Source organism: Microtus ochrogaster, chromosome 5 (assembly GCF_000317375.1).
Source record: "Microtus ochrogaster isolate Prairie Vole_2 chromosome 5, MicOch1.0, whole genome shotgun sequence".
NCBI classification, from domain to species: domain Eukaryota; kingdom Metazoa; phylum Chordata; class Mammalia; order Rodentia; family Cricetidae; genus Microtus; species Microtus ochrogaster.
Window position 1 is genome coordinate 207,353 of NC_022012.1, and position 24,417 is coordinate 231,769.

Sequence of the window (24,417 nt, forward strand, 5' to 3'; positions counted from 1 at the left end):
TTGCTTACATAGTCTTAAATTTCTTTTTATATAATTCCTGAAAGTACAATGAGATTGAAATATTTCCATACACAACACATAAAGTATCAGCTTTAGCAAATCCATGAACTCAGAAGTAGCAAATTTGTCAGTGTTTGTAGATCATGTTACAGACACTCTTACAGTTTATGAAATTTAATATACCTACCCTATAAAATGAAAATTATTATTAGACACATTAGACCCTGGAATGCTGGTTGTTTTTGCTACTCGTGTTTGATTCTTTCTTTCCTTCTATTAACACCAGAGCCTATATCATACATGGTTCACAGCCATACTTCTCTGATCTTATCAACAGTCTATAAGTTAGCCCTCCATTTCTATTATTGGTAAGGTATACATTTTACAATTATATAGAAAGACTGTACAGGAAAAGATACTGAAGCAATCCATCATTATGTATCTCAGGCTTAGTGCCTGGCATCCATTACTCTTAAATTGTATTTGGTAGTTTTATTATAATAATACTTTGACACCTTTAAGGAGACCATTCATTCAGTCATTGGCCTTCATGGAAGAAGCCATTCTATATTCCACAGGGTTGCTCTCAAATAGAAAGGGTTGATTTTCTCAGACTGTAATGTGAGCTATTGCATGTGAGTGTGAACACATTTCATCATTCTAGGCTTGGTTTGCTATGATCATATGGAGCATGAGCCAAAATCTACACTATAAAAACGCGAAGGAACCAAGTGCTCAGTCTGTGTTCTGAAATGCCTCTTCCTTACTTGGTGTTCTTAATGTTTTCTTTTAACTAGAACTGGAAATCTGAAAAGATCTCTCCAGGGATCTGTGTACAGCATACAATGATCTATTTTCTCAATTAGATCATTCATGAAATCAAACCTCTGCATTTAGAATGGAAAAAAAAAACCTTGTTAATAATGAGAACAGCGCAATGTTTACAATCATCAGTACAGACTACAGGTGAGTACCTGATTGTCTTCAGTTGTTTGTGTAAAGGCAAATTTTCCTTGGCATATTGAGGCCAGTTGAATTTTTTTCTGGGAATTTAGGTCTTCCTAATCCTGCCAGGTCTTCAGTTCCTGGTGTTGCTTTCTTTTGGATGCCTCTGTTTTCCTTACCCTTGTAAGATCTAAGAAACTTAATATTAGTTGTACTTTGTTGTTTCATCCAAATGTCCTAAGAATAACATTTCTGTAGGTGTAATTCTACGTCTGTTTTTCTATCAGTGAACTGGTTGGAAAGGTCTGGTGTAGGACTGATGCACTAGCTCAAGCAACTTGCTGCATAAGCCCGATAGCCTAATCCAATCTGCAAAATCCATGAAACGATAGAAGAAAAGAGCCACCTCTTTAAAATTGTCCTCAGACTTCTACACCTGTGCTGTGGTACTCAGATGGCTCAGTTCCAATTGTTCACACAATGATAATAAAACAAAACAAATAAATAAAATAGTGGGGATAAATGGTTACCACATCAATATAAGAATTAATTCAGATGGAACAGCAGTATATTTAAATGAATACTAGGCATTTTAATCAAATAATTAAAGTTTTTATTTAAATGAAATATGGAAGATGAACAGATATTAAAGAAAAATGCTTGATGCCTTTGGGCAGTAATATACTCAAATATTATTTATCTGTTATTATTTTGAACTTTTATTAATCATCCTATATAAATAAAAAATTCTGGCTTCTTGCAGCATATAACTGAGAGTCAAAATGTCACATGTTTGGAAGGAATACTGTATTAAATTTATTAAATACCACCTAGCTTTCCTTTAGAATTACTTTTTATGATTTTAAAACTAATACTTAAAGAAAAATTATAAGAGAAAATAAAAAATTAGAATCTCTTGTATCCCTTACAGAAATGAGAGCACTTAATGATATGTTTTCTGTGTACTCATATATCTGCATGCTAGATGTGCTCTCAGTTTTCTGACTTGACTAAAGTATATAAACACATATGCACATGCATACATATACTGATGAACACAGATTCATACACACACACACACACACACACACACACACACACACAGTAGTTTTCATTAATTCCAAGTCATATGATAACTTAGTTTTATTGAATTGGTCATTGGACAGTCAATTTGGCTTTTGAATGAAAAATATTAGAATATAGTTGTATTATGTGCAATTAGTACTTTTAGTTCTGGGATATAAACCCAGGATCTTGTGCACAGTAGGCAAGTGCTGTTGCAGTGAGATGCTCCCTCGTTTTCTTACATTCACATTTTCTTCAGAAATCTTCCTTTGTTTTCATAGCTATTTCTCCTTTAGGGAGGGAAACTGTATCAGACATTCAAGATTATGATGGGGAAACTCTGTCAACCAATCACATCTAGTTAAGGTGTGGCGACCTGGACCCCAGGAAGAAAAACTGGGAGAACTTAGGTACACTCTCTCTCTGCACGGCTCCCGCCAGACATATAGGAAGTTGGACCTCCCACTCTTGTAGCATGAGTTTTCCCCCATAGCCATTAAAATACAATTGTTATTCTTGAGCTGTCCTGGATATTTATCGTGCCAACCAAATCCTGAACACTTGGCGCCAAATGTGGGGCTTTTAGAGCCTCTCTGGCTCTGGCCAGCTGCCACTGGGTCACGTTCATTTGGGCATAGACTGGACGGCTTGCACCCAACTCTGAGTCCCATAGCTGTATCTCTGCATGCTTCCAGTTCTGCACTCGTGCCACAGCGTGAGCCCCATAGCCACGTCCCTGCTCACTCCCTGCTAGGCTTCCCCCAGCTCTGCACCCCATGCCACTCACTCACACTGCAAGCTTTGGGTCCAGCCACAGTCGCCATGCTGCTGGAGTAGGAGTATTGAACAGTCAAAGACATTCACAGAGCACATGGTCTGTGATTTATAAAACCAAACAAAAAAGGCCTTCTTGATTTGAATATTTTTCAGTATTTCCTTTAAATTCAGCCATCTAAAACCAAGCACGTGGATTCAGGTGCACCCTGATACCTACTGGCAGGCAACGATTATTGCACCTACTCCAGCTGATTGAACCACAGGTAAGATTTATTATTTTAAATTTGAAAATGACAATATGTCAGACAATCTAACCATCTAAGGTTTCCATAGCCTTTTCACTTACACCATGTGTGAGGTCTTACAAGACACATATGATGTCCCTCCTACATTGTTATTTCTAGGATTCACTTTTTTCTTGTGCTCTGTCTTTTTTTTCATAAAAATATGGTTTGGCAATAGAAAAATGATGCAGTCTTTACAGACTGAATCCAGGCTTCTTAAAAAAGAAGTTAAAAATCTAAGAAAGGACATGACCATCTTAACTAACAATTTTCAGTCTGCTAAAGTACTTTTAAACACAATACACACCAAACTTTTCAAGAAAGAGATTACACATCTAAAGGAGGATACTAGGACTTTGTTTAAGACAATTTGGTCAACTGAGTTATTTTTGGAAAAGGTAGAGCCTTTTAAATTAATTCATTTAAAGAGAGACTCAGCACTCTGGTGAATAAAACAGCTAATTTGGCACGTAATATTAATTCATTTAGAGAGAGATTCAGCATTCTGAAGAAGGAAATGGCTGAGTTGGCACGTAAAACCCAGTCCATGATAGTGGGCGCTAAAACATTATTTGAGAGGATTCACACTGTTGATTGTATTAATCAGACTCTGTTGAAGAGGTATGACAGATTGAATGATAGAATGTCTCTCCAAGAAGGTAATATACATGCCATAAAGACTATATTCAAGAATAAGATATTATCTCTAATGGACAGACTTCATACCTTAGACTCCTCAATGAGGACATTAGAACAAAATACTGGACAGGAGATCCAGACCTTGCAGAAGGCAATGGTAAACAGATTTAAAAAGATTGAGGAAATTATCGACTTTGATGACCAAGAGCAAAAGGTAAGAAGGCAAAATTTAACTTTGTCAGTATATAAAACTCTCCGGGATAAATTCCCCAGAGTTTTACCTGCCTTTCCAGGAATAACATCAGAAAAAGTAGACAGCTCCAAGTACCCTAAGGTTATCTAAAGATACTTATACATTGTTTACATTTAAAGGACATTGTCCTCATTTATTTCACAGTTGTTTATTGTCTTAGTATTTAAGTTAGATAGGTGTTAAAAATTATAGATCAATAGTCATCTATGTTTGTCATATTTATAATTAGACTAATCAGATTCTTTAGATACATAAAGAATATATTCAGTATAGATAGATAATCTTCAACCTCTTCAAAGAGCTGTAGAAAATGGCCTTTAATCTAACTTAGAGTTTCGTGGTAATGAGACACAATAGCTCCTGGCAACACTGATCTATTACTGAGAGAATATTGAACACCAAAGACACTCCACCTGGAGACTTTCTTTTTGGCAGAACTTGCCTTTGGGCAAAGAAATGCCTATATTTCAACCACTGACAGAGATGCAGAGTATCCGTAAATGGATAAAACAAGACTATCATATCCTGCCAAGACAGGGTAAGTTAGTCTTAAAAAGTTTCTTGCCTTTAAAAATGGTATGTCAGTTACATTAGGCCTTAGCCAAAGTTGGTTGCTTCAACATTGCAAATGAGACTTTGGGTGATTGCCCAGGTAGTCAGTTGTCTCTGTCACTTGTTGCACATTTTGGAAGTTTATCAATTGCAATTCCTGTTTACTCAAGTAATATTGTTTCCTTTCTCAGATCTTGGATTGAGTTAAAGATTAGATAATTGTAGTTAACCTTCTTCATTACATAGACAAGCTTATTTTCAATGCAATATTTAGACTCCTTGAAATACAATGTTTAATAAAACTTTTATTACATGTTCCTTGCTTAATATTGTTTATTGTTTGTAATTTTATATTTGGTATCTGTTCCTATTGTATATAGTTGAATTGGGTTTGGACCGATTTTGTTTAGACAAAAGGGGGAGATGATGAGGAAACTCTGTCAACCAATCACATCTAATTAAGGTATGGCGACCAGGACTCCAGAAAGAAAAATTGGGAGGACCCAGGTGCGCTCTCTCTCTGCACGGTGCCTGCCAGACATGTAGGCAATGGGACCTCCCACTCTTGCAGCATGAGTTTTCCCCTTTAAACCATTAAAATACAATTGTTATTCTTGAGCTGGCTTTGTTGTTTATCATGCTGACTGAATCCTGAACAAGAATATATATATATATATATATATATATATATATATATATATATATATATGAGCAACTGTACTCTCTTAAAATGTACAATTCTTAACCCATGGGAGCCCATGACTATTAGCTTACTTGAAAACACATTTTCCCCTGATTTGATCATCTTCAGTTAATGATTTAAGATTTAGGAATTATCCTGAATTATCTTTGTTTTTATAATTGTAAATATATGCAGTGGAGAAAGCTATGTGACAAAGGAATTGAAATTTAGAAATTCAAAGTAGGTGACTTTGAAGATGGAGGAAAAAGGACCAGTGATGCCACTGCATTGTTTGGTCATCACACATTTTCTCATTATCCCATCATGACATTCATTGGATGTTCTATCCACAGCCTTTTCTGTCCTCTGATAAGCAGAAAATGTGTAGGATTACAGTCATTATAAAAAAATATATGAAATTTTGGTCATCTGTGTATATGGAGATTGTGTATTATAGACACAGGGACAAGGAATGGTGGGGCAGAGAGTGGGCCGCGAATTCCTCATTTAAAGGAGGCACCTCTAAGTATAAGGTAAGCCATGGGCTCACTAGGAGGATTAACTTTGATGGGAAAGGATTATTTCCTGATGGCAACAGGGACTGACTAGAAGGAAATGAATACAAATTCCAAGCATGCTGAAAGAATGTAAAAGGTCTCAGGTGAAAGCTCTGATTTTATGTTAAGGAGATCTAAAGAGAACTGAGAAGAAATTATTCCACTTTAATATTTGTGAAAATTAAAAAAAGAAACAACTGTAATAAGAGTTTAGAGGAAATCAGTTTGGTAAGCAGAGGAATCCTTTACCAGAAGTGAGACCCCAGTCAGTGGGCAGGGAACCAAACAATCTTACTGTATGCTATTCTCTTAGGAATAGATGACATTCTAGACTCAGAAGAACCTGGATGATTAGTTGTTTAAAGAATTAATGTTAAAGTCAGGTGGTAGTGGTGCACACATTTAATCCCAGCACTAGGGAGGCAGAGGCAGGTGATCTCTGACTTCAAGGCAAACCTGATCTACAGAACAAGTTTCAGTACAGCTAGGGCTACAGAGAGAAACCCTGTCTCCAAATGTTAAATTTGGAGAAGTATGAATTGAAATGAAGTGTTAGTCATACTTTTTCCATCATGAAAAAAATTGGGATTTATTTATAAAGAGGGAAAGTGTATCCTAGCTCACAGTTGTAGAGATGTTTGTTAGTACATAAGTGGCCTGATGATTTGGGTTTATGGTGGCATATAATTGAAAAGCCTGTATGTATAATAGGAGAAATACTTGTCTCATACCAGGAAGTAAATGAGAAGCAAGAAGCAGACAGGTTCCCATCATCTCTTGAGGATAAGTCCCAAATGACCTAACCATCTCCACTAGGTTTCCATTGACTCTCAAAAACTCAAGGGATCAAGTCTCTACCACACAGGATTTTGAGAGATCTTTTCAGATCCAAACCATAGATAATGCTAAAACAAGTGTTTGACATACTTTGAATAAAAAGAAGAGCGGCTGAAAAAATATGACCATGTACTCAAAATTTTAAAAATGCATTTATATGTATTTTGCCAAATGAAGAAAACACATATAATTTGAAAACATGTGCTGATCACACAATATTTTCAAGAAGAAAGAAGTTTTTCTTTGGAACCTTCCAAAGTCTATAGAGCAAAGCAAGCCCATCATGAGCATCAGATGTCTTTAAATAGGGGGCATCAGAATTCAGGACTGCCAGCAGCATGGATTTAATTTAATTCTCTTTGTTTTAGGATGCTAGGTATACCGTGAATTCATAGCAAACTAGAACTTCTTAACATCTTTGTTGTACACATACTTGACTATAATAAGGACTAATGAATGAAATGGACATATTGACAGTTTCACTAGCATATGGGATATGTGCTGAAAATACATAAAAGATATAGGAATTCAAATTTTGATTCAAGTTGTCATTTATATTTTGTTTCTTTTTCTAAATCAAACCCAAAGCAAAAATCTTTAAAAGTAATATCTGTCAGCAAATCTAATGATAATCATTGACCTAAGCTGCACACTTAATGACTCATGTACTTACTCTATGCCTTCTTAGGGCTTACATGTGTTACATATGACATATGTGTTACATGATGCTCATTTTTATTTTTTTTACACATCTCAGTGTCACTTTTGCAGTTGATTTTCTTGTCACCGAATCTTCTATGATAGTTCAATGTCTAAAGTATGAACTTTAATCATGAGTTAATTTATTTTACAATAACCATTAGTATCACTTCACATAATGCATAATTTTCCAGATTCTTATGTAGGGCTTTCATAATCAAACATGATCCAATTCTTAGTTGTCTTAACACCATCCTCCTTATCTTCCTCATCCTCCCTACCGAATCACTTATCCCACACCCTCTATTCCCAAGTAACAATAATTGAGTTTTTACTATTTGAACAACACCATAATGTGATAATATCCTTCCTTCCTTCCTTCCTTCCTTCCTTCCTTCCTTCCTTTCTTTCTTTCTCTCAAGAAAGATGTGTCTATTTTATATGGAATCTCACAGTCTATATGCTTGGCTCAGCTCAAATACTATCCTTTCTAAGGTTTCCTCTGAGCACAATGATCCACCCTTTCTAAAGCAGTTCCTCAATTAGGGCATGGTTAACTTCACAGGAGAATGTTTTTCACTCAGCATTAACCAAATATCAGTTGTATGTTCTGTTTCTGAGAGAACCAGAGTACACACTGCTCCTTAAGGGATCCTGGCTTACTTCCTGGGGATGGTTTCATATTAATATGGAATGCTCATCACTCCTGCTGATCCCAACTCCTTGCTTCTTCATTTTGTCTCAATGCTTCTTCCCAGTATGCACTCTTTTTCTTTTACCTAAAAGCCTCCATTAACATCTTATATGCTATTTTGAAGTCTAACCTCTATTGAAAGTGTCTAGTCTCACATTGAAAACATGGTATTGTGTCTTTAAATCTCCACATCATCTCCTGTTTTCTGTGCATTTATAAGTGGATTTCCTGAGTACAGAACACAATGCATTCCACTCACAGATATTCATGTAACTGCACAGAATGACAACAATGTAGGAACTGGATTTCCTTTCTCTTGTTGTGCATTATTTGATTTTATTTTTTCATTTAATATATCTTGTCTGATTACCATTTTGTTTTTCTTGATTTTTTTTCTCATGGACTCCAAAGCATTGCCTAAATTTCCTAAAATTCAATATAAGACTTTAATGGATGTTTACTTCAAATGAACATTCTCATTTGATGTGGGAGTGATTTCTTATTAATAAAGAAACTGCCTAGACCCATTTGATAGGCCAACCCTTAGGTAGGTGAAGAAAACAGAGCAGGATGCTGGGAGAAAGAAGCTGAATCAGAGAGTCGCCATGATTCTCCCACTCCAGGCAGACGCAGGTTAAGATCATTCCTGGTAAGCCAGCTCGGGGGCTACACAGGTTATTAGAAATGGGCTAGTCCATGTGCGAGAGTTAGCCGAGAAAAGGCTAGATATAATGGGCCAAGCGGTGTTTAAAAGAATACAGTTTCCGTGTGGTTATTTCGGGTGAAGCTAGCCGTGCGGGCGGCTGGGCGCCGGGGACGCAGCCCGCCGCCTATTACTACACTCATTAAAGACAAGTTTGTTTTGCTTCAATAGAAAAGCATTTGGAAGAAAACTGGCACAGGCATATGTTTGACTCTGAGTAGTAAGCTTGGCATCACCACCTCCTGTGCTGGCAGTCCCCACTGTGCCTGCCTTGTCACTGCTGTTGTGTGCTCTCTTCATTCAGCCAACACCTGTGGCCACACAAAAGAGCATACGTGGCAGCTGCAGAACTCAGATGCCCATGCTGAAATAAAATAAATTCTAAAGCAAGAAATATTTTGATCTTTTGCTGGCTCTTTTTTAATTTATTTTTATTTTTTTTTATTTTTGCCTTTCATAAACTGTTAGGGTTGCCCAGGATGAAGAATACTCAATCATCCAGAGTGTGCTTTCTCTACTGTGGTCTTTGACTATTTCTGTTTTAAAGTAAAGGTGGAGGTCCTCATGGCAGAACAAAGATGTTCATGGCATAGATTCAGAAGTCCAACTGGCCTCTAAGTCCCTGTGTGATGTTGAACAAGTTTATAGCCATGATGGGTCTCAGTTTTTCCTTCTGTAAAATGAAAACAGCTTCACCTACTTAATTGAAAATGAATGGGTTTGTCTGTGTAAGGCTTGTAGCCCCAGGCTTGACATGGTTATGCTGTAAAAGTGCTTCGTATTATTATATGAATGATTCAAAAAAGTTTCAGATACCACTTAAAACATTTTCCTGATATATTTAATAGTCCTTTTGATTTGTTCATAGTTTTGCTTTTCTACTCATATTTTTATTCAGAATGGTTCTTCATCCAAAATCTACACAATACATTGGGCTTAAGTTTGTTGAGTTTTGAGCAAGTTAGCGTTTTCAATTTTTTCCAAATCTTTCTAAATCAAAGCACAGCATTACCATCTGCAAAGTACGATCTGCAAAAAATAACAACTTGCTTTCTCAATAAAGAAAATTTGATAAAGAGTGAAGGATAGCAGAAGGCTGTGAGTTTCTATATGATCTAAAAGCCAACCACAGGGTGATTTATTCCTGAGATTCTGAACCAGTAGAACCAACAGAAGCAACAGAACAAATCCTTTTCCATGATAATTATGATGCAAATATTCAGGCTTAGTTCTTCATTCTTCCTATTAATTATTTTCACTCATGTTAAAAATGTATATCTGGAGCACTTTCAATGTCTCAGATATAGAATTACATAGAATATATAAAATTCTAGACCCTAAGAATATTTCAGTGACTAAACCAGCCAAATGCCCTTCTGTAATGTTCCTGCATTAACTAAGTAAAGCACAAGAGGAGAAGAGAGCTGGAATGTGTGGCAGAGAAAAGAAAACTGGGGAAAGAAAATGGGTTGCCAGGCGAAAAATTGGGATCTTGGGGGTGGGGTGGGATGGGGGTAAGGGGAGATGGGGAGAGAAAAGTGAAAGGGGAGGATGGGGGAACTTGGGGAAATAGGATGGTTGGGATAAAGGAAGGGTAGATATGGGAGCAGGGAAGTATATATCTTAATTAAGGGAGCCATCTTAGGGTTGGCAAGAGACTTGAACCTACAGGGGCTCCCAGGTGCCTAGGGCTATGTCCCCAGTTAGTTCCTTGGGCAGCTGAGGATAGGGAACCTGAAATGGCCCTATGCTATAGCCATACTGATGAATATCTTGCATATCACCATAGAACCTTCATCTGGCGATGGATGGAGATAGAGACAGAGACCCACAATGGAGCACTGGACTGAGCTCCCAAGGTCCCAATGAGGAGTGCAAGGAGGGAGAACATTAGCAAGGAAGTCAGGACCACGAGGGGTGCACCCACCCACTGAGACAATGGGGCTGATCTAATGGGAGCTCACCAAGGCCAGCTGGACTGGAACTGAAAAAGCATGGGATAAAACCGGACTCTCTGAACGTGGCTGACAATGAGGGCTGATGAGAAGCCAAGGACAATGGCACTGGGTTTTGATCCTACTTCATGTTCTGGCTTTGTGGGAGCCTGGCCAGTTTGGATGTTCACCTTCCTAGACATGGACGGAGGGGGGAAGACCTTGGACTTTCCACACGGCAGGGAACCCTGACTGCTCTTTGGACTGGAGAGGGAGGGGGAGAGGAGTGGGGGAAGGGGGAGAGGAGTGGGAGGAGGGGAAGGGAAATGGGAGGCTGGGAGAGGCAGATTTTTTTTCAATAAAAAAAAATAATGATAATAAATTATTCCACACAATTAAAAAAAACGAAAATGGGTAATATCATGATGGGCAGTAGAATTATTCTGGAAGAGGCATGAAAAGAATGTAAGAGGCAGGTGATAGGGAAGAGTGGGGAGTTATGTAAAGCTGTCTTGACAACAGTGCTCATGAACTCACAGAGCTGTGATTATCTGAATATGACATACACAAGATGGTAGCTGTCAGCTTTCTACAATGGGCTTAACAGACTCCAGTTCTCTGAGGAGCTATTAGCAGTTAAAAGTCTCTAGAGAACAGTGTTTTTATTTTAGAGAACAATAATTTGGTGTAGCCATGAGTATGCTGTCCAAGTTTCAGAAAATAAACCCTACCTGCACTCAATCATGTGACACTAAATTCAGTGTGTTACACACAAAAAAACAGAAAGGCATCGAGGTGGGAGGGACTTGTACAGAAGTAGTCAGGAAGTCCTTGCTGTGAGGACACAGCTTTGAGTAGAGATTTGAAGAAGCAAGGGAGAGAGATCTGTCTGTCTTTCATTTGTGGAAATGAAAACAAATTTGCATCTGTGGGCAGAACAATGAGCATATGGTAAACATTGGAGATGGATGCACCTGGCATGCTATTACAAGTCTTTGGATTTTTAATGAAGCATCTGAAAAAACCCTGAGAATGTTGGGTGATCTGCCTGAGTGAAGAGATTTACCATGACTTTTGTGGTTTGGGCTAAGGACAGTAATGGAAGATTCTGTTTGGGGTAAGGGTGAATTCTGAAAGATGATTTAGGAGGCTGTGATAAAAACATATTTTAACTTTTTGAGACAGGGTTTCTCTGTGTATCGTTGGAGCCTATCCTGAAGCTTGTTCTGTAGATCAGGCTGGCCTAGAACTCACAGAGATCCACCTGCTTCTGCCTCTCCCTCTCCCTCCTGAGTGCTGGGATTAAAGGTGTGCAGTACTACTGCTCAGTCATAGAGCTAATATCGTTAATCTACCTTTATCTCTAGTATCTTTAATCTATTTAACTGAATTTTTGTGTAAAGCATTGAAACGAAACAAAAGCTCATTCAAACACACAAATCTAATTAGGATTTCAGAAATAATTGAATTAATTTTATTATAGAAATTTTATCACATTACAATAATTCCAAGTTTAATGTAAAATATATAGATTGATAATTAACTCATGGCAAACACATATACACAAACACCTTATATATGACTGAGGTGATAACCTGCCATCTTATGTAAAGTTTTACTTCAGTTCATATGTTCACATAAATCATACACACATAAATGCCTGAAACATTTTTTTTATTAACTTTCTTTTTCATAGACCTATGTCATGAAGAAAGGTAAACAAATAGCCTAAAAGTCTTGGTTTGTATTTTGAAATGAAAGATTTAAAGAGCCCTATGAGTCAGTGGAATCCTGGCAATGAGGAAATAGCCTTTAGGTAGGAAGGGCTGCATCCTACTTATCCAGTTATCAAAAGAATATTTCATTGTAAAAGACAGAAATACTCACCTAGGTCAAACATGGTGAATACACCTATGTTGATGATACTAAATATTTAAAAAACCTGTTTCCATGGCATCCACAATTACATTCTTCTATAAAATCAAAAGCCAACTTCACAACTGTTTACCAAATTGCTTTTATAAGTAATTTTGAATTTTGTATTTTGTAAATTTGTGTTTTAGTAACTAGAGCACACATCGTTATATATATCTCATAAACTTGATCATCTCCACTGTATAAGATGATCCTATTGAAGTAATCAATTTTCAATGAAGAGAAAGTATCTTCCCTATATAAGATAATTCCATTGAAGTAATCAATTTTCAATGAAGAGAAAGTATCTTCCCTATATAAGATAATTCCATTGAAGTAATCATTTTCCAATGAAGAAAATTTTTAATTTTCTTTTCTTTTCTTTTATTATTTATTTATTAAAGATTTCTGTCTCTTCCCCTCCCCCCCCCCCCATTCCCCCCCCCCAATCAAGTCCCCCTCCCTCGTAAGCCCAAAGATCAATCAGGGTCCCTGCCCTGTGGGAAGTCCAAGGACCACCCACCTCCATCCAGGTAAAGATTTTCAAAGTCTTCTAAGGAGCCAATTAGTAAATATTTTAAATTTTAACCAATTATCTCATAAGTATATTTTGATCCTATCTTCTCTCCCCAAACTCCTCCCAGATCCTCTTCTCCTGCCTACTGCCTCAACTTCATAAAAAAACCCACAAAAATAAGAAATGCAAATTAAAATTAACAAACTAAAACAAACAGTAAGGGAAAACAAACAAAAAGTGCAAAATAAAGCACGGAGTCCATTTTGTATTGGCCAATTACACCTGAATATGTGGCCTGCTCTGGAATGTGGCTAATAGACCCAGTGATAGTCTTAGGGAAAAAAAAAATCACTTTTCATTTCCCCAGTAGGTATCAATTGTAAATAGCTTTTGGTTAAAGGAAGTACTTTGTGTCTATTTCTCTTTCTCAGTGCTAGGGTTTTGTTTGATTTGAGGCTGTGTAGCATTGTGCATGCTGCCATAGCCTCTGAGTTCATGTGTGTCAGTCCTGTTTCTGGAAGACACTGTCCCTTGAAGTAATCCATAAGTTCCCTTACAGTATTTCCTCAAATACTTGAGTCTTGAGGAGAACAGTTTGATAAAGACATCCATTTAGGGCTAAGTGCTCCAAAATCCCTCACTCTCTGCACACTGTTTGGCCATGACTCTGTTAATTCTCATTTGGTGCATGAAGCAGCTTCTCTGAGGAGGGCTGAGCAATGCTCTGTTCTACAGGCACAGCAATGTATTATTAAAATAATTTATTGACATTTTCACGTAGCAAATGTTTTATATTTTGGGGGGCTATATAATCTCCACAATAGCACCAGAAAAGCATCCACAGACAACAGCCAAAGGTTGGGTGTGATGTATTCCAAAAAGATTTTTGTTTACAGGTAGATGTTGATCAAATCTGGTCCCTTGGTTATAGTTTAATGATTCTTGTTCTAGAGTTTAACATGAATTTTAAGAAAATTCATGAGGGTGGATGTAAGAACAGAGGGTTTGTTGTTAAGAGCATTGACTGCTCTTCCATAAGACATTGGTTAAATTGCAAGAACCCAAATGGCAGCTGCCAACTGTCTGTAACTCCATTTCTTGGAGACTGGACACCATGGCCAAACATTAAAAACAAAACCAGAAAAAAAAAGCCAACTAATCAATCAACCAACCAACCAAACAAACAAAGCATGAAAAAAAATTGTGGTAACTGGTAAATTCTAATTATAGAGCTTTGAGTGTGGAATGTCTGATGTTATTGTGTATGCTGACCTTACCTTCCAGGGTGATTTCCACATGACTGTTCTCTTTCTCTAGAGGGAAATCTTTACCAACATTCAGGGTCCAGGTTATTTTAGAAGCTCACTGATCTAACACATGTATGTGAGTCCTCACATGCCTTATAGTTGTTATACTTTGACTGTTGTTATCTTGAATAATTCAACAGTTTTAACTTTTTGATTTGCACATAATATTAGAGAGAATTCAGGGTATCTTTCTCAATGTCAAATTAGATATTCTTCAATTATATTTATTTCACTTTGCAGCCTGTAAATCTCTACTAATTGCAGCAGCATAAGGGGCTCTTGCTAACATGGGATGTTCTTTGTGCTCACTTCTAATGGTTGTATTACTTCAAAGGTCTTCTGCTTATTATATGTCTGGGCCCTGTACATGACCACTGGTATCATGTGATTCAGGGTTTGATGAACACCTTGGCTATTGAAATGTCTGACCCAATGGCTTAATCCTGTCACCATAACTATGTTCTCTTGAGGAATAGAGGAATAGTAAGTCTAAAGTGACTTTCTTTCCATGCTTTTGGATAAGAAACAATGGTTTTCAGCTCAGGCACTATTAAGAGAATGGTTGTGATTAAAAAATTAAGTTATTGAGTTTCATTCTTGATGTGGGAAGGTCCTATCTCTATCTGTTGCTTTCATTGGTTAATTAATAAAGAAACTGCTTGGCCTGATAGGTCAGAACATAGGTGGGTGGAGTAGACAGAACAGAATGCTGGGAAGAAGGGAAGTGAGTTCAGACGCCATGATGCTCCTCTCCAGGGCAGACGCGATGATGCTCCAGCCCAAGATGGATGTACACTAGAATCTTTCTTGGTAAGACCACCACCTCATGGTTAGTCAAGATGAGAGAGTTAGCCAAGAAGAGGATAGAGCTAATGGGCCAGGCAGTGTTTAAAGGAATACAGTTTCTGTGTTGTTATTTCAGGGCATAAGCTAGCCAGGCAACTGGGAGCCGGGTGGCAGGCTCCTCACTACACATTCTTTGCTGTTTACCTCTTCAAACATTACCTACCTCTCCCCAACTACAATAATATGAAGGCAACATGCAGCTACCACAGATGGCTACTGCTTACCCCCAGGTTTAGGCACTTAAGACCTTTGTGTCAATTAATGCATTTCTTTGAGGGAAAGGTCTTTCTAATATAACTTTACTTTAAAAGTGTGGTTTTTAGACTTAAAGATATATTTTGATTTTGATATTTTTTGTTTCTGTATATTTTTAAAACATGATATTTTTTTTTTTGTTCACCTTGAACCTTCTATGAGGCAAGGCTGGGCACTAGTTGAAACTTTTCCTGCTTTAAACTCCTGATTACAGGTGTTCACTAGCAGTCTTGGAAACTATACACTTTATTACCATTATTTTAATTTTAGTGAATACTGGTTAATATAATGAGAATAATTTAAAATTTAAAAAATGAAGTAAGTGAAATGGTTTAAGAAAGATACATTTCACAGAGAAAATCTACATGGACATTGGGATATTTCACTGTGACTATGTAAAACTACAGGAAACTACATGGACATTAAGGTATTTCACTGTTATCTATGTAAAACTACAGAAAAAGAACAGAATAAGTGCACATCAGTGACAAATGTTCATGTTATTTTCAGATTCTGTTTATTTTCTATTCTGAGGTGGCATTTCAAGGTTGTGCTTAAGGTATTTTAAGAAATTTACAAAGAGAACAGATTTTTAAGTGAGTCATAATTCAAACATTCCCTAAGTAAAAATTGGTGGAAATATTTCTCTTATATATTTTCTTAAAAAATTCATCTTTGGAAGGCCAAAGAGTTACCAGTTATTGAGTGAAGGAGAGCACCATGAACATTCACAGAAAACACCTCTTTCTATGGCATCAATTTAGTTAAGAGCTAAATAGTCTCCTACAGGGTAAAGTTGAATACAGTATTCTTTCACAGGGTTCTGGCAATTTAACCTGTGTGAGATAGATCTCTCAGAAAATTCTTTCATCCACCTTTCAAATTAAAAGTCCAAGCTTAGCAACAGTAAAGAAGAGTATTGAGCTCACTCTACAGTGGAAGATGGCTGTTATGCTCTTAATCTGATCCCATTAAACAAAAAAAAAATGTCTTAAAACTTTGAAAAATAGTGATACCATAATCTTTTATGTGGTAATGATTGTTTTCTTTAGATACTAAAGCCTAGTTATCATCTCAAAGAAAATATAAATGATTTGTTTTCAAGACAGGGCTTTTCTGTGTAGCTCTGACTGTCCTGGAAATCACTCTGTAGACCAGGCTGGTCTCGAACTTAGAGAACCACATGTCTCTCACTCAAAACACTGGAATTAAAGGAATGTACCACCCACAACCAAGAAATGATAAAATGATAAAAGGAATTTTGGATGATTGCCATGGGTTCAATAGATTTTTTCGGGAGAATCTTGTCTCATAGATGTCTTGTTTTATCTAATCTTGTCTTAGTGATGTTTTCAAGACACGCTTAAGTAAGCTACTCCATGACTCTAAGATGATCTCAGTGAAGGGTACCAGCCTTAGCTTCCCCTTCCCATTAAGTCAATGCCACACAGCTTCCATTCAAGCCCAACTTCTCCTCAAACAGAAAACCCTTCCATGCTTGAGTCTGTGCTACCTGGTGTGCTTTCTTTGCTCATTCATACTTGTGTAGACATTTTAATTATCTCTGTGTCCCTTGTGACCCCCACAAAAAGGATTACAGTCTTCTCTTACTTTGAACATGAACTTTTCCATACTTTTAAAAGATGCTGTATTTGTACATTTAGATGTCCTTACTCTAACATTCTGAGGCATGGCCCCTCCACTGGACTCACCATTGCTCCTCTGATTTTAATCTCAGATGCTCCTTGAGCATTTTGTTTGCTCTTCTGTAGATTGTTGTGATTCAGGGTTCAACTGAGTCATGTTGTAAAATAATGATCAAAACATCTGTGGCAATGCAGGAAAAGAAATGAGTACGATGTCTGATAGAGATGTTGTTAAGGTGACAGATCAGAATAATTCTAGAGTCACCTACTAGTTATAGATGAATTGTCCCAAATAGAAGTTTTTCTCTGGGAAAAAAAGAATCTATCAGTTTTGGGATTAAATATTAAGATTCCTCAAATGAAAATGAGTTAGGTATGTGTATGTTTGTACATGAATAATACATCATTTGTTATTACAGTTAGGGATTTTCAACTCAGTACAGGGTACTCTCATTAAGTAACACAGAATTTAATGGCCATAACTTTCCCCCATAATATTATCTATCAACTAAACACCTTTAACTCATGAGTAAGAATATTAAAATGGCTTGGCAGTGGTGGTGGATCTCTGTGAGTTTGAGTCCAGCCTGGTCTATAAAGTGAGTTACAGGACAGTCAGAGCTGTTATACAAAGAAACCCTGTCTTGAAAACAACAACAACAACAACAACAATGTTGTAATATCATCTATTTGGAGATTTAACTCAAAATATAATAGGGCCATTGTGCTTGTAATAATGATGATAACAATAAAAGAATGATGTCTCTAAAGCAGTATTCCCTTTATAAGAATTTAATGTTTAACTCATAATGAACCACCCAGTAGATCTCTTTTTTAATTCTACTTTTTTTTTCCGGTACAGAAAAGTACCTCTGAACTAGTAATATTTGAGCATTTCTTCAAGGTCAAGTATAATAACTTGTAAAGCTTGAATTTGAAAACAGGTACTTAACACTTTGGCCTTAGATCATCTACTGCTGAGGTCTTGGCTACAGGATTAAATATTTTGCTTGGATATGCAAAAGACTGGCATGGGGTTTTAAGGCTTCAGTTAGAGAATTTATATTTTGCATCTAACAACTATTTTTTTCATTCCAATACATAATAAGTTTTTGCTAATTTTTTGCCCTAAGTATCATGTTGAATAATGCCTAAGGAATATTGTTAGTTGAGACTTGGCAATTTGCATAGATTTGCCACTGTATTTTTTCCCTTGGGCAATGTATTCAACCAGGGACCCACAAGGAAATTCTTCCCCCAGTTCTTCAAACCTTTATCCAGAATGACTGTTGCTATTGCTTTACAAAAGGCTTCTCAGGCAATTATTAATCATCTGGAAACCCATTGCTTTAGAAGATCATGGTCACTCAAAATATGGAATTGTTAAGAAACCTATGTGGGCTTTTTTTTTTTCAAATAAAACTATGTTAAACCTTTATATCCATAGTCTGTCAGTCTAGCATGTACCATCTTAGAACTCAGACAAATTTGAATATCTCAGTTTTGAAGTAAGTAAGTTTGTAGCTCTATCAAATGAAAAAGTCCTCATACAGATTTAATAATTTTAAAGAATATTTAACATAATCAGAATGGAAAAAATCAGGCTCTAGATTAGTATACTTTGCATTTGCTTGCTGTAATTTTAAATATCTAGGCTGTGGTAATACTTCCCTTTCCAGTGAAGAATCTCAAAGGTCTTAGTCAATATCTACCTGCTACTATTTTATGTTCAGCAAGCCAATATTGATACCCAAATGAAGTAGGCAAAGAACAGTCACACAGGAACTGTCAGTAACCAAGTATGTCTAGCATCTTTTAAAAGGCTGTAGTGATTTAAATAAGAACGGCCCCCATAGACTCATATAGGTGTGACCTTGTTGAGGTAGGTGTGTTCTTGTTGGAGACAGACTATCATTGGGGGGTGTGGTCACTGAGATTTCAAAAGCCCATACCAGCCCCCCTCCATCTCTATCTCTCCCTATGCCTGTCTGTGGATCAGGACATAAATTTTTCACCTATTTCTCCAGTGTCACCATGTTCCCAGTCATGATGGTAATGGATAAAATCTCTAAAGTGTAAATAAGTCTACAGTTAAATACTTTCTTTTATACGAATTGCCTTAGTCATGGTGTCTCAACACAGCAATAGAATGGTAACTAAGACAGATGCCCACTAGAGTCATTCATGGAGATTGTCATGTGCTGCCCTTGTTTCCCCATTTAGGCCACACTAAGCTAGCAAACGTTTAGAAGGCCGTAAGAAGCAAAAGTTCACTGAAGACACCTATTCATCTTCAAGACTTTCTGTCAACTGACTGTTTATTTTTTTATTTTCTCTGCTTTATTCTTTCTGTGACCAACCTTGCCATTGCTTCTTGTTCTTTGCTCAATCCCCTTCTTTGGCAGTCCTTGTTAGATATAGGACTCATTCAAGTTAGCTTTTAGTATCTACCTTCAAATCGTTCAAAATTTACATTGGTGTACTATTTTGTTAATTTTATTGTTTGATATTTGATACAAGAATAAAATGTGCTCTGATTACACTCTGTTTAAGTCCCTCTATCTCCCTTTTATTTCTGTCAATTCTCCCTTATCTCTACCTATCCCTTTTCAAGGCTCATGATTGGCTTTGCTTTGTGACCCAGTTGGTCTAAGTGTGATTATTTATTTGGAAGTGTCCATTATAACCTAATGGTGTCATTAGTAGGTTCATAACTCAAGGTAATGATTTGTCACTCCATGAATCCACAAGTAACTAATAGTTTATGAGTGGGGGTAGGACTCTCTTCTCTGTCCATGCCTGACTGTTGACGGCAAAATGGAATTCAGCATGTGTCTGTAGATGCTATGAGTTCATGATTTTAATGACTATTGCTAGTCCAGGAGTTGACATTTCATAGCCCTTCTTCCTATCTTTAACTAGTTCTTTCGTTTTATTTTCACCTGTATCTCAATGTAATGCCTACATACTTAATCAGAAGCAGCAGAATGCAACAAGAAAGTGTGGATCTCTCTTTTTTTCACAATAGGGGGGCTCACTGAGTCAGTTCAATTCTATCTATTTTCAACACATTGTTCCCGTTTTAAATTCAATATGGTACCAGCCTGTGGACCTGTGAGTTAAGAAGGACAGGAAGTAAACATCACAATATCTAAAAGTTCTGCTATGGAGACAACAAGACACCTTGTCCATTTCTGTCTGCTGTTCCTACTTCAGTTACAATATTCTTTGTGGCTCTTTACACACCCTCATCTTTCTTATCTGCCTTGTTATCCTTGGTCAAGCAGGAAAGTAAAATTAGATATAAGGTTTTATTCCTCCTACAGGAACAGATTATCCTCAAACTTGGTAACTGGCAGCAAGTATGTAAGTCAATGTTTATAACCAAATGCATTTGGATTAATAATAAAAATGTATTCTAAATTATGATGCATTCATTATAATATAGATAATCACTTGAGTGTTTTTATGCGGATTCACCACAAGAAAATTTCAGACTTCAAGAAATTTTTTTGTGTTTGATTTGTGGGTTGGAAAGATTTTCTTTTCCTAGTCTAGGACATACTTCAGTGAAGCATTATGGATAAATTATTCATCTTTTCTCATATTATACTTTCATAGACTCTAAAAGATTCTTAATTCATTTGTGTTTACTTACTAATTATCTTAGTTTTATCATCATTCCTAATTTTATCTATAAAATGGGGTTGGGGAATCAAGCAGCACAGTCCTGGTAGAAATCAGAATGTTAGCAAGTGTGGCAACTAGTAACCAGATACAAAGAAGACAAAAAAGAGAATGACACTTTTACATACCACATACATTAACTATTCCTCTCTCAATTGGTTCAGGATCACTACCTAGGAAGTGGCTACCCTTTATCTGTGCCATTCTACCCCTAAAGGGGTTACAAAGAAGAAACTGATATCAGAATGTTAGCAAGTGTAGTAATTAGCAACTAAAGATTGAGAAAATGAAGAGGATGGCACTTATAATAGATACTGTACATACTACAAGTTCCCTGTCCACCTTGAGGACACCATTTCCTATATTCTTAATTCTATCTGGAAGATTATTCAAAGAATGAGCTTCTCTCAGCATTTAGATTTTTATATGAGTTGATATTAATACGTTAATTTCCTTAGCATTAACTGCTATGCAGCCCTCCTATATTATTTTTATAATGGTATTTTATGGGTTTTACAGTTTTAAAAATAAAGCACAAATGCAGTAAAGTCAATAAAATAGGCATAGAAAAATAAGATGCAACCTTCACCTATACAAACAAATTCTTCTCTGTCCAACATCACCTCGAGCATTGAATGGTTTTGAGATGGGACACACATATACAATACTATCTACAATATAATTTGTTATATTTCTGGAAATGTGTTATGCAATGAGCAGAAAACAATTCTGTAAATATAATGCTAGCCAGAAATGAAACAGACTAAAGAAGGAATGCCAAAACAAGTCAGAGGAAAAATTTTCCCCTCCATACTTTGCCAAACATATCTCTTCTTGGAACAATTATATAATATTACAGCATATAAGACATAAGCAAAGTGATCCTGAGTTTCTGAGTTTTGTGACTTGATCCTACTAATTAATCAAGCAGAATGAGATGACCACTAGAATCCCAATGTGCAGTATGATAAATACATACTCAAATCTGGTTAGTCAAATGCACCGATAGACAACCTAAGGTTGGGTGGGTGGCATCTGAGGCAGAAGGCTGTCTCACTGGAATTGAGCCTTCAACTTTGAGATCTGAGGAATTCTTTAGATACACAGCTGCAGAACTGACTGATCTAGTGAATGCCCTGCTGGTATCTGCCGGAGACTTAACAATGGAGCTACTCAGTTGATATGTTTGCACACAGTTTGGAGAACCAGATAATCAAAGAGTGTTTTGGAAGAACTGCCACTGATGGAAGAAAAACACCTTGTTTGTTTTTCTCTATGACCCAGATTTAACAAACTTGCAGAACTGGTTTGCATGGAAATAAGGAGTTACTTGCTTTGTCTTGCTTTCCTTTGCTTTGAGACAGAGTCTCACTGTGCACTTTCAGCTGGTCTGGAACTTGATAGGTAGATTATGCTAGAAGTCATGGAGATCTTTCTGCCTCTGCCTTTGCCTCTCAAGTGCTGCAATCAAAGGCAAAAGTCACCATGCCTTGCTAGAAGCATTTTAAATTTGAAACATCTTCTGAGAATTGAAATTAAAACATTGATAATACACCCAAACTATTTTCTAGTTTTAGAAGCATTAAGGATCAAAATGCTTTTGCTAAGTCACATAAATGATACAAAGTCATCTCAGACTGAAGGTTAGAGCTCCTGTAATATAGAAGGATAGTACTTACCCCTGTCTGTATCATACAGGAAGACAAAACAATTCCATTCATAGTGATCCAGCAGGCTCAGGAGTGCACCTCTCAATGAAGGTCTTAGTTGCAGCACGAACTGACTCTCCCCTTCAGTGGGGAAGCTGGGTGTGATGAGGGAGATGTGTAGGGCACTGCAGAATGAGGTCAAGGTATGCACTGACCTCTTGTCATAGAGTCCAAAAATGGCAAACACTCCTCTAGAATACTGGGAACAGACTGGGGGAAAAACAGAAAGAGAGGGCCATCACCAGTTGTTATACTCCAGAACTGGCCACTTGAAGTCTACAGCCTCTGAAGGTTTAAAAGAAAATCATTGAACTGTTAGCAACTATGATAAGGAACACAAGAAAAGCGTGCATACATTGTGCAGTCAACTGTGAGTTCTTGAGTTTGTGCTGACAGTCAAGGCTTCCATGAAGCTGGTTTGAACTAAAAGTCTGCATTTAAAAAGCCAATTCAAATTAAAGAGAAAATTGATTAAAATAAGCAATATATGGTCTTCTAAAACATCTCAAATCCCATGCTCTTATGAATGAGAGACACATTTTTTTTCTGTATTTGTTCTTGCCTGAAAACTATAATAATGTACTTTGACATTTTTTAAGTAGAAATCAATGAAACAATTGCCTGCTTCCTAAGCTGTGTGCTTGGCACATCTATTCTGACCACGTATGATAAACAAATTGTTGCCTTTTTATTTATTACTTTACTCTGTATTAATTTCATTTTTGTCACAACTCTGAAGTCTACTTGAATCATGTTTGAAAATAGAAAACTGGGTTTGAGAGATAAGCAACTGAGTGAACCAGAAGCAACTATGTAACTATAACCCTAAAATAATCACCCCAAATCCTGAGCCAGGCCTATCGGGAGAAAGAGAAATTTTTGAACTGCTGTAAAGCGAGGGAGATTGTTTATATTCTTTCTCAAATGTGTTTTGCTTACCATGGCATGACTGATTTATGAAACAAACTTAGGTGACTTTTTCTCATTTACACTTTAAAAGACAGAACTACAATCATCGGGAGATATTAATCCCCCCCCCTCTAGTAAAACAGGACTGCATTGTAGATTTTTCTCTGACTAAGGTCTCCTAGAACTAGAGTTCCAGAGGGCTGAGAGATAACTGTTGTGGGTACTGAGAAACAACCTGGGTCCTTTACAAGGTAATCAAGTGCTCTTAACTGAGCTATCTTTCCAGCCTACATAAGTGAAAAAGATTATTAAAATGTTAAAAGTTCTAGAAATATATACAAAACAACTTTATCTGAATCATATAATTTCTGAGATTTTGGAATAAATCTAGAGATATTTCTATTATTTGTATTTACTATTTTACTTAAAAATCAGGGATAAGGAATACATGTTATAACAGGATATTATAAAAATGAGCAGAAAGTAGATGCTGTTGATCATTTCTAAAGGACACTCACAGGATATTTTTGTAAACAATATGGTTTAATAAAGGACAAAAGAGTATATTTCAGTTGAAAAGTTCAAGATAGAATTGACATGGGAATATAAGAGTAACATTGCAAACCTTGTAAAAAAAAAGCTCAAATTCTAATATTTCACTGCTTAGCCTGAATTATTGTTTTTATTACTATTATTATGTTGTCTTATTTTCAGAGATAATGAAAACATAAAATTTTTTCATGGTGTAAATGATGGAAATTTAATATGGTAAAAATTCAATGAGAGCACATAAATCTACCATCCTATGAAGATGCCAAAAGCAAAAGCAGCATTTTCTAGACATCAGTTTCTTTGCATAGTTATAGTTTAAATAATTCTCTTATAGTGCAGTAAAAGTTCTAAAGATTAAAATGCCTCAGTATATCGAAAGCTAAGACATAAGATGTGTAGATTCTTTTTTTTTAATTTTTTTTATTTATTTATTGAGGATTTCCGCCTCCTCCCC

General features: G+C 36.5%; 1 protein-coding gene across 8 annotated transcripts in view; it reads right to left on the reverse strand.

Moving 5' to 3' along the window:
• Positions 1–24,417, reverse strand: part of Gria4 (glutamate ionotropic receptor AMPA type subunit 4) — a 387,848-nt gene that overhangs the window by 207,074 nt on the left and 156,357 nt on the right. For all 8 annotated transcript variants that reach the window (XM_013346099.2, XM_026779022.1, XM_026779020.1 and 5 more), the window contains one exon: positions 22,473–22,712. In XM_013346099.2, the coding sequence (XP_013201553.1) occupies positions 22,473–22,712 (240 nt within the window). The remainder of the gene's footprint in view (positions 1–22,472; positions 22,713–24,417) is intronic.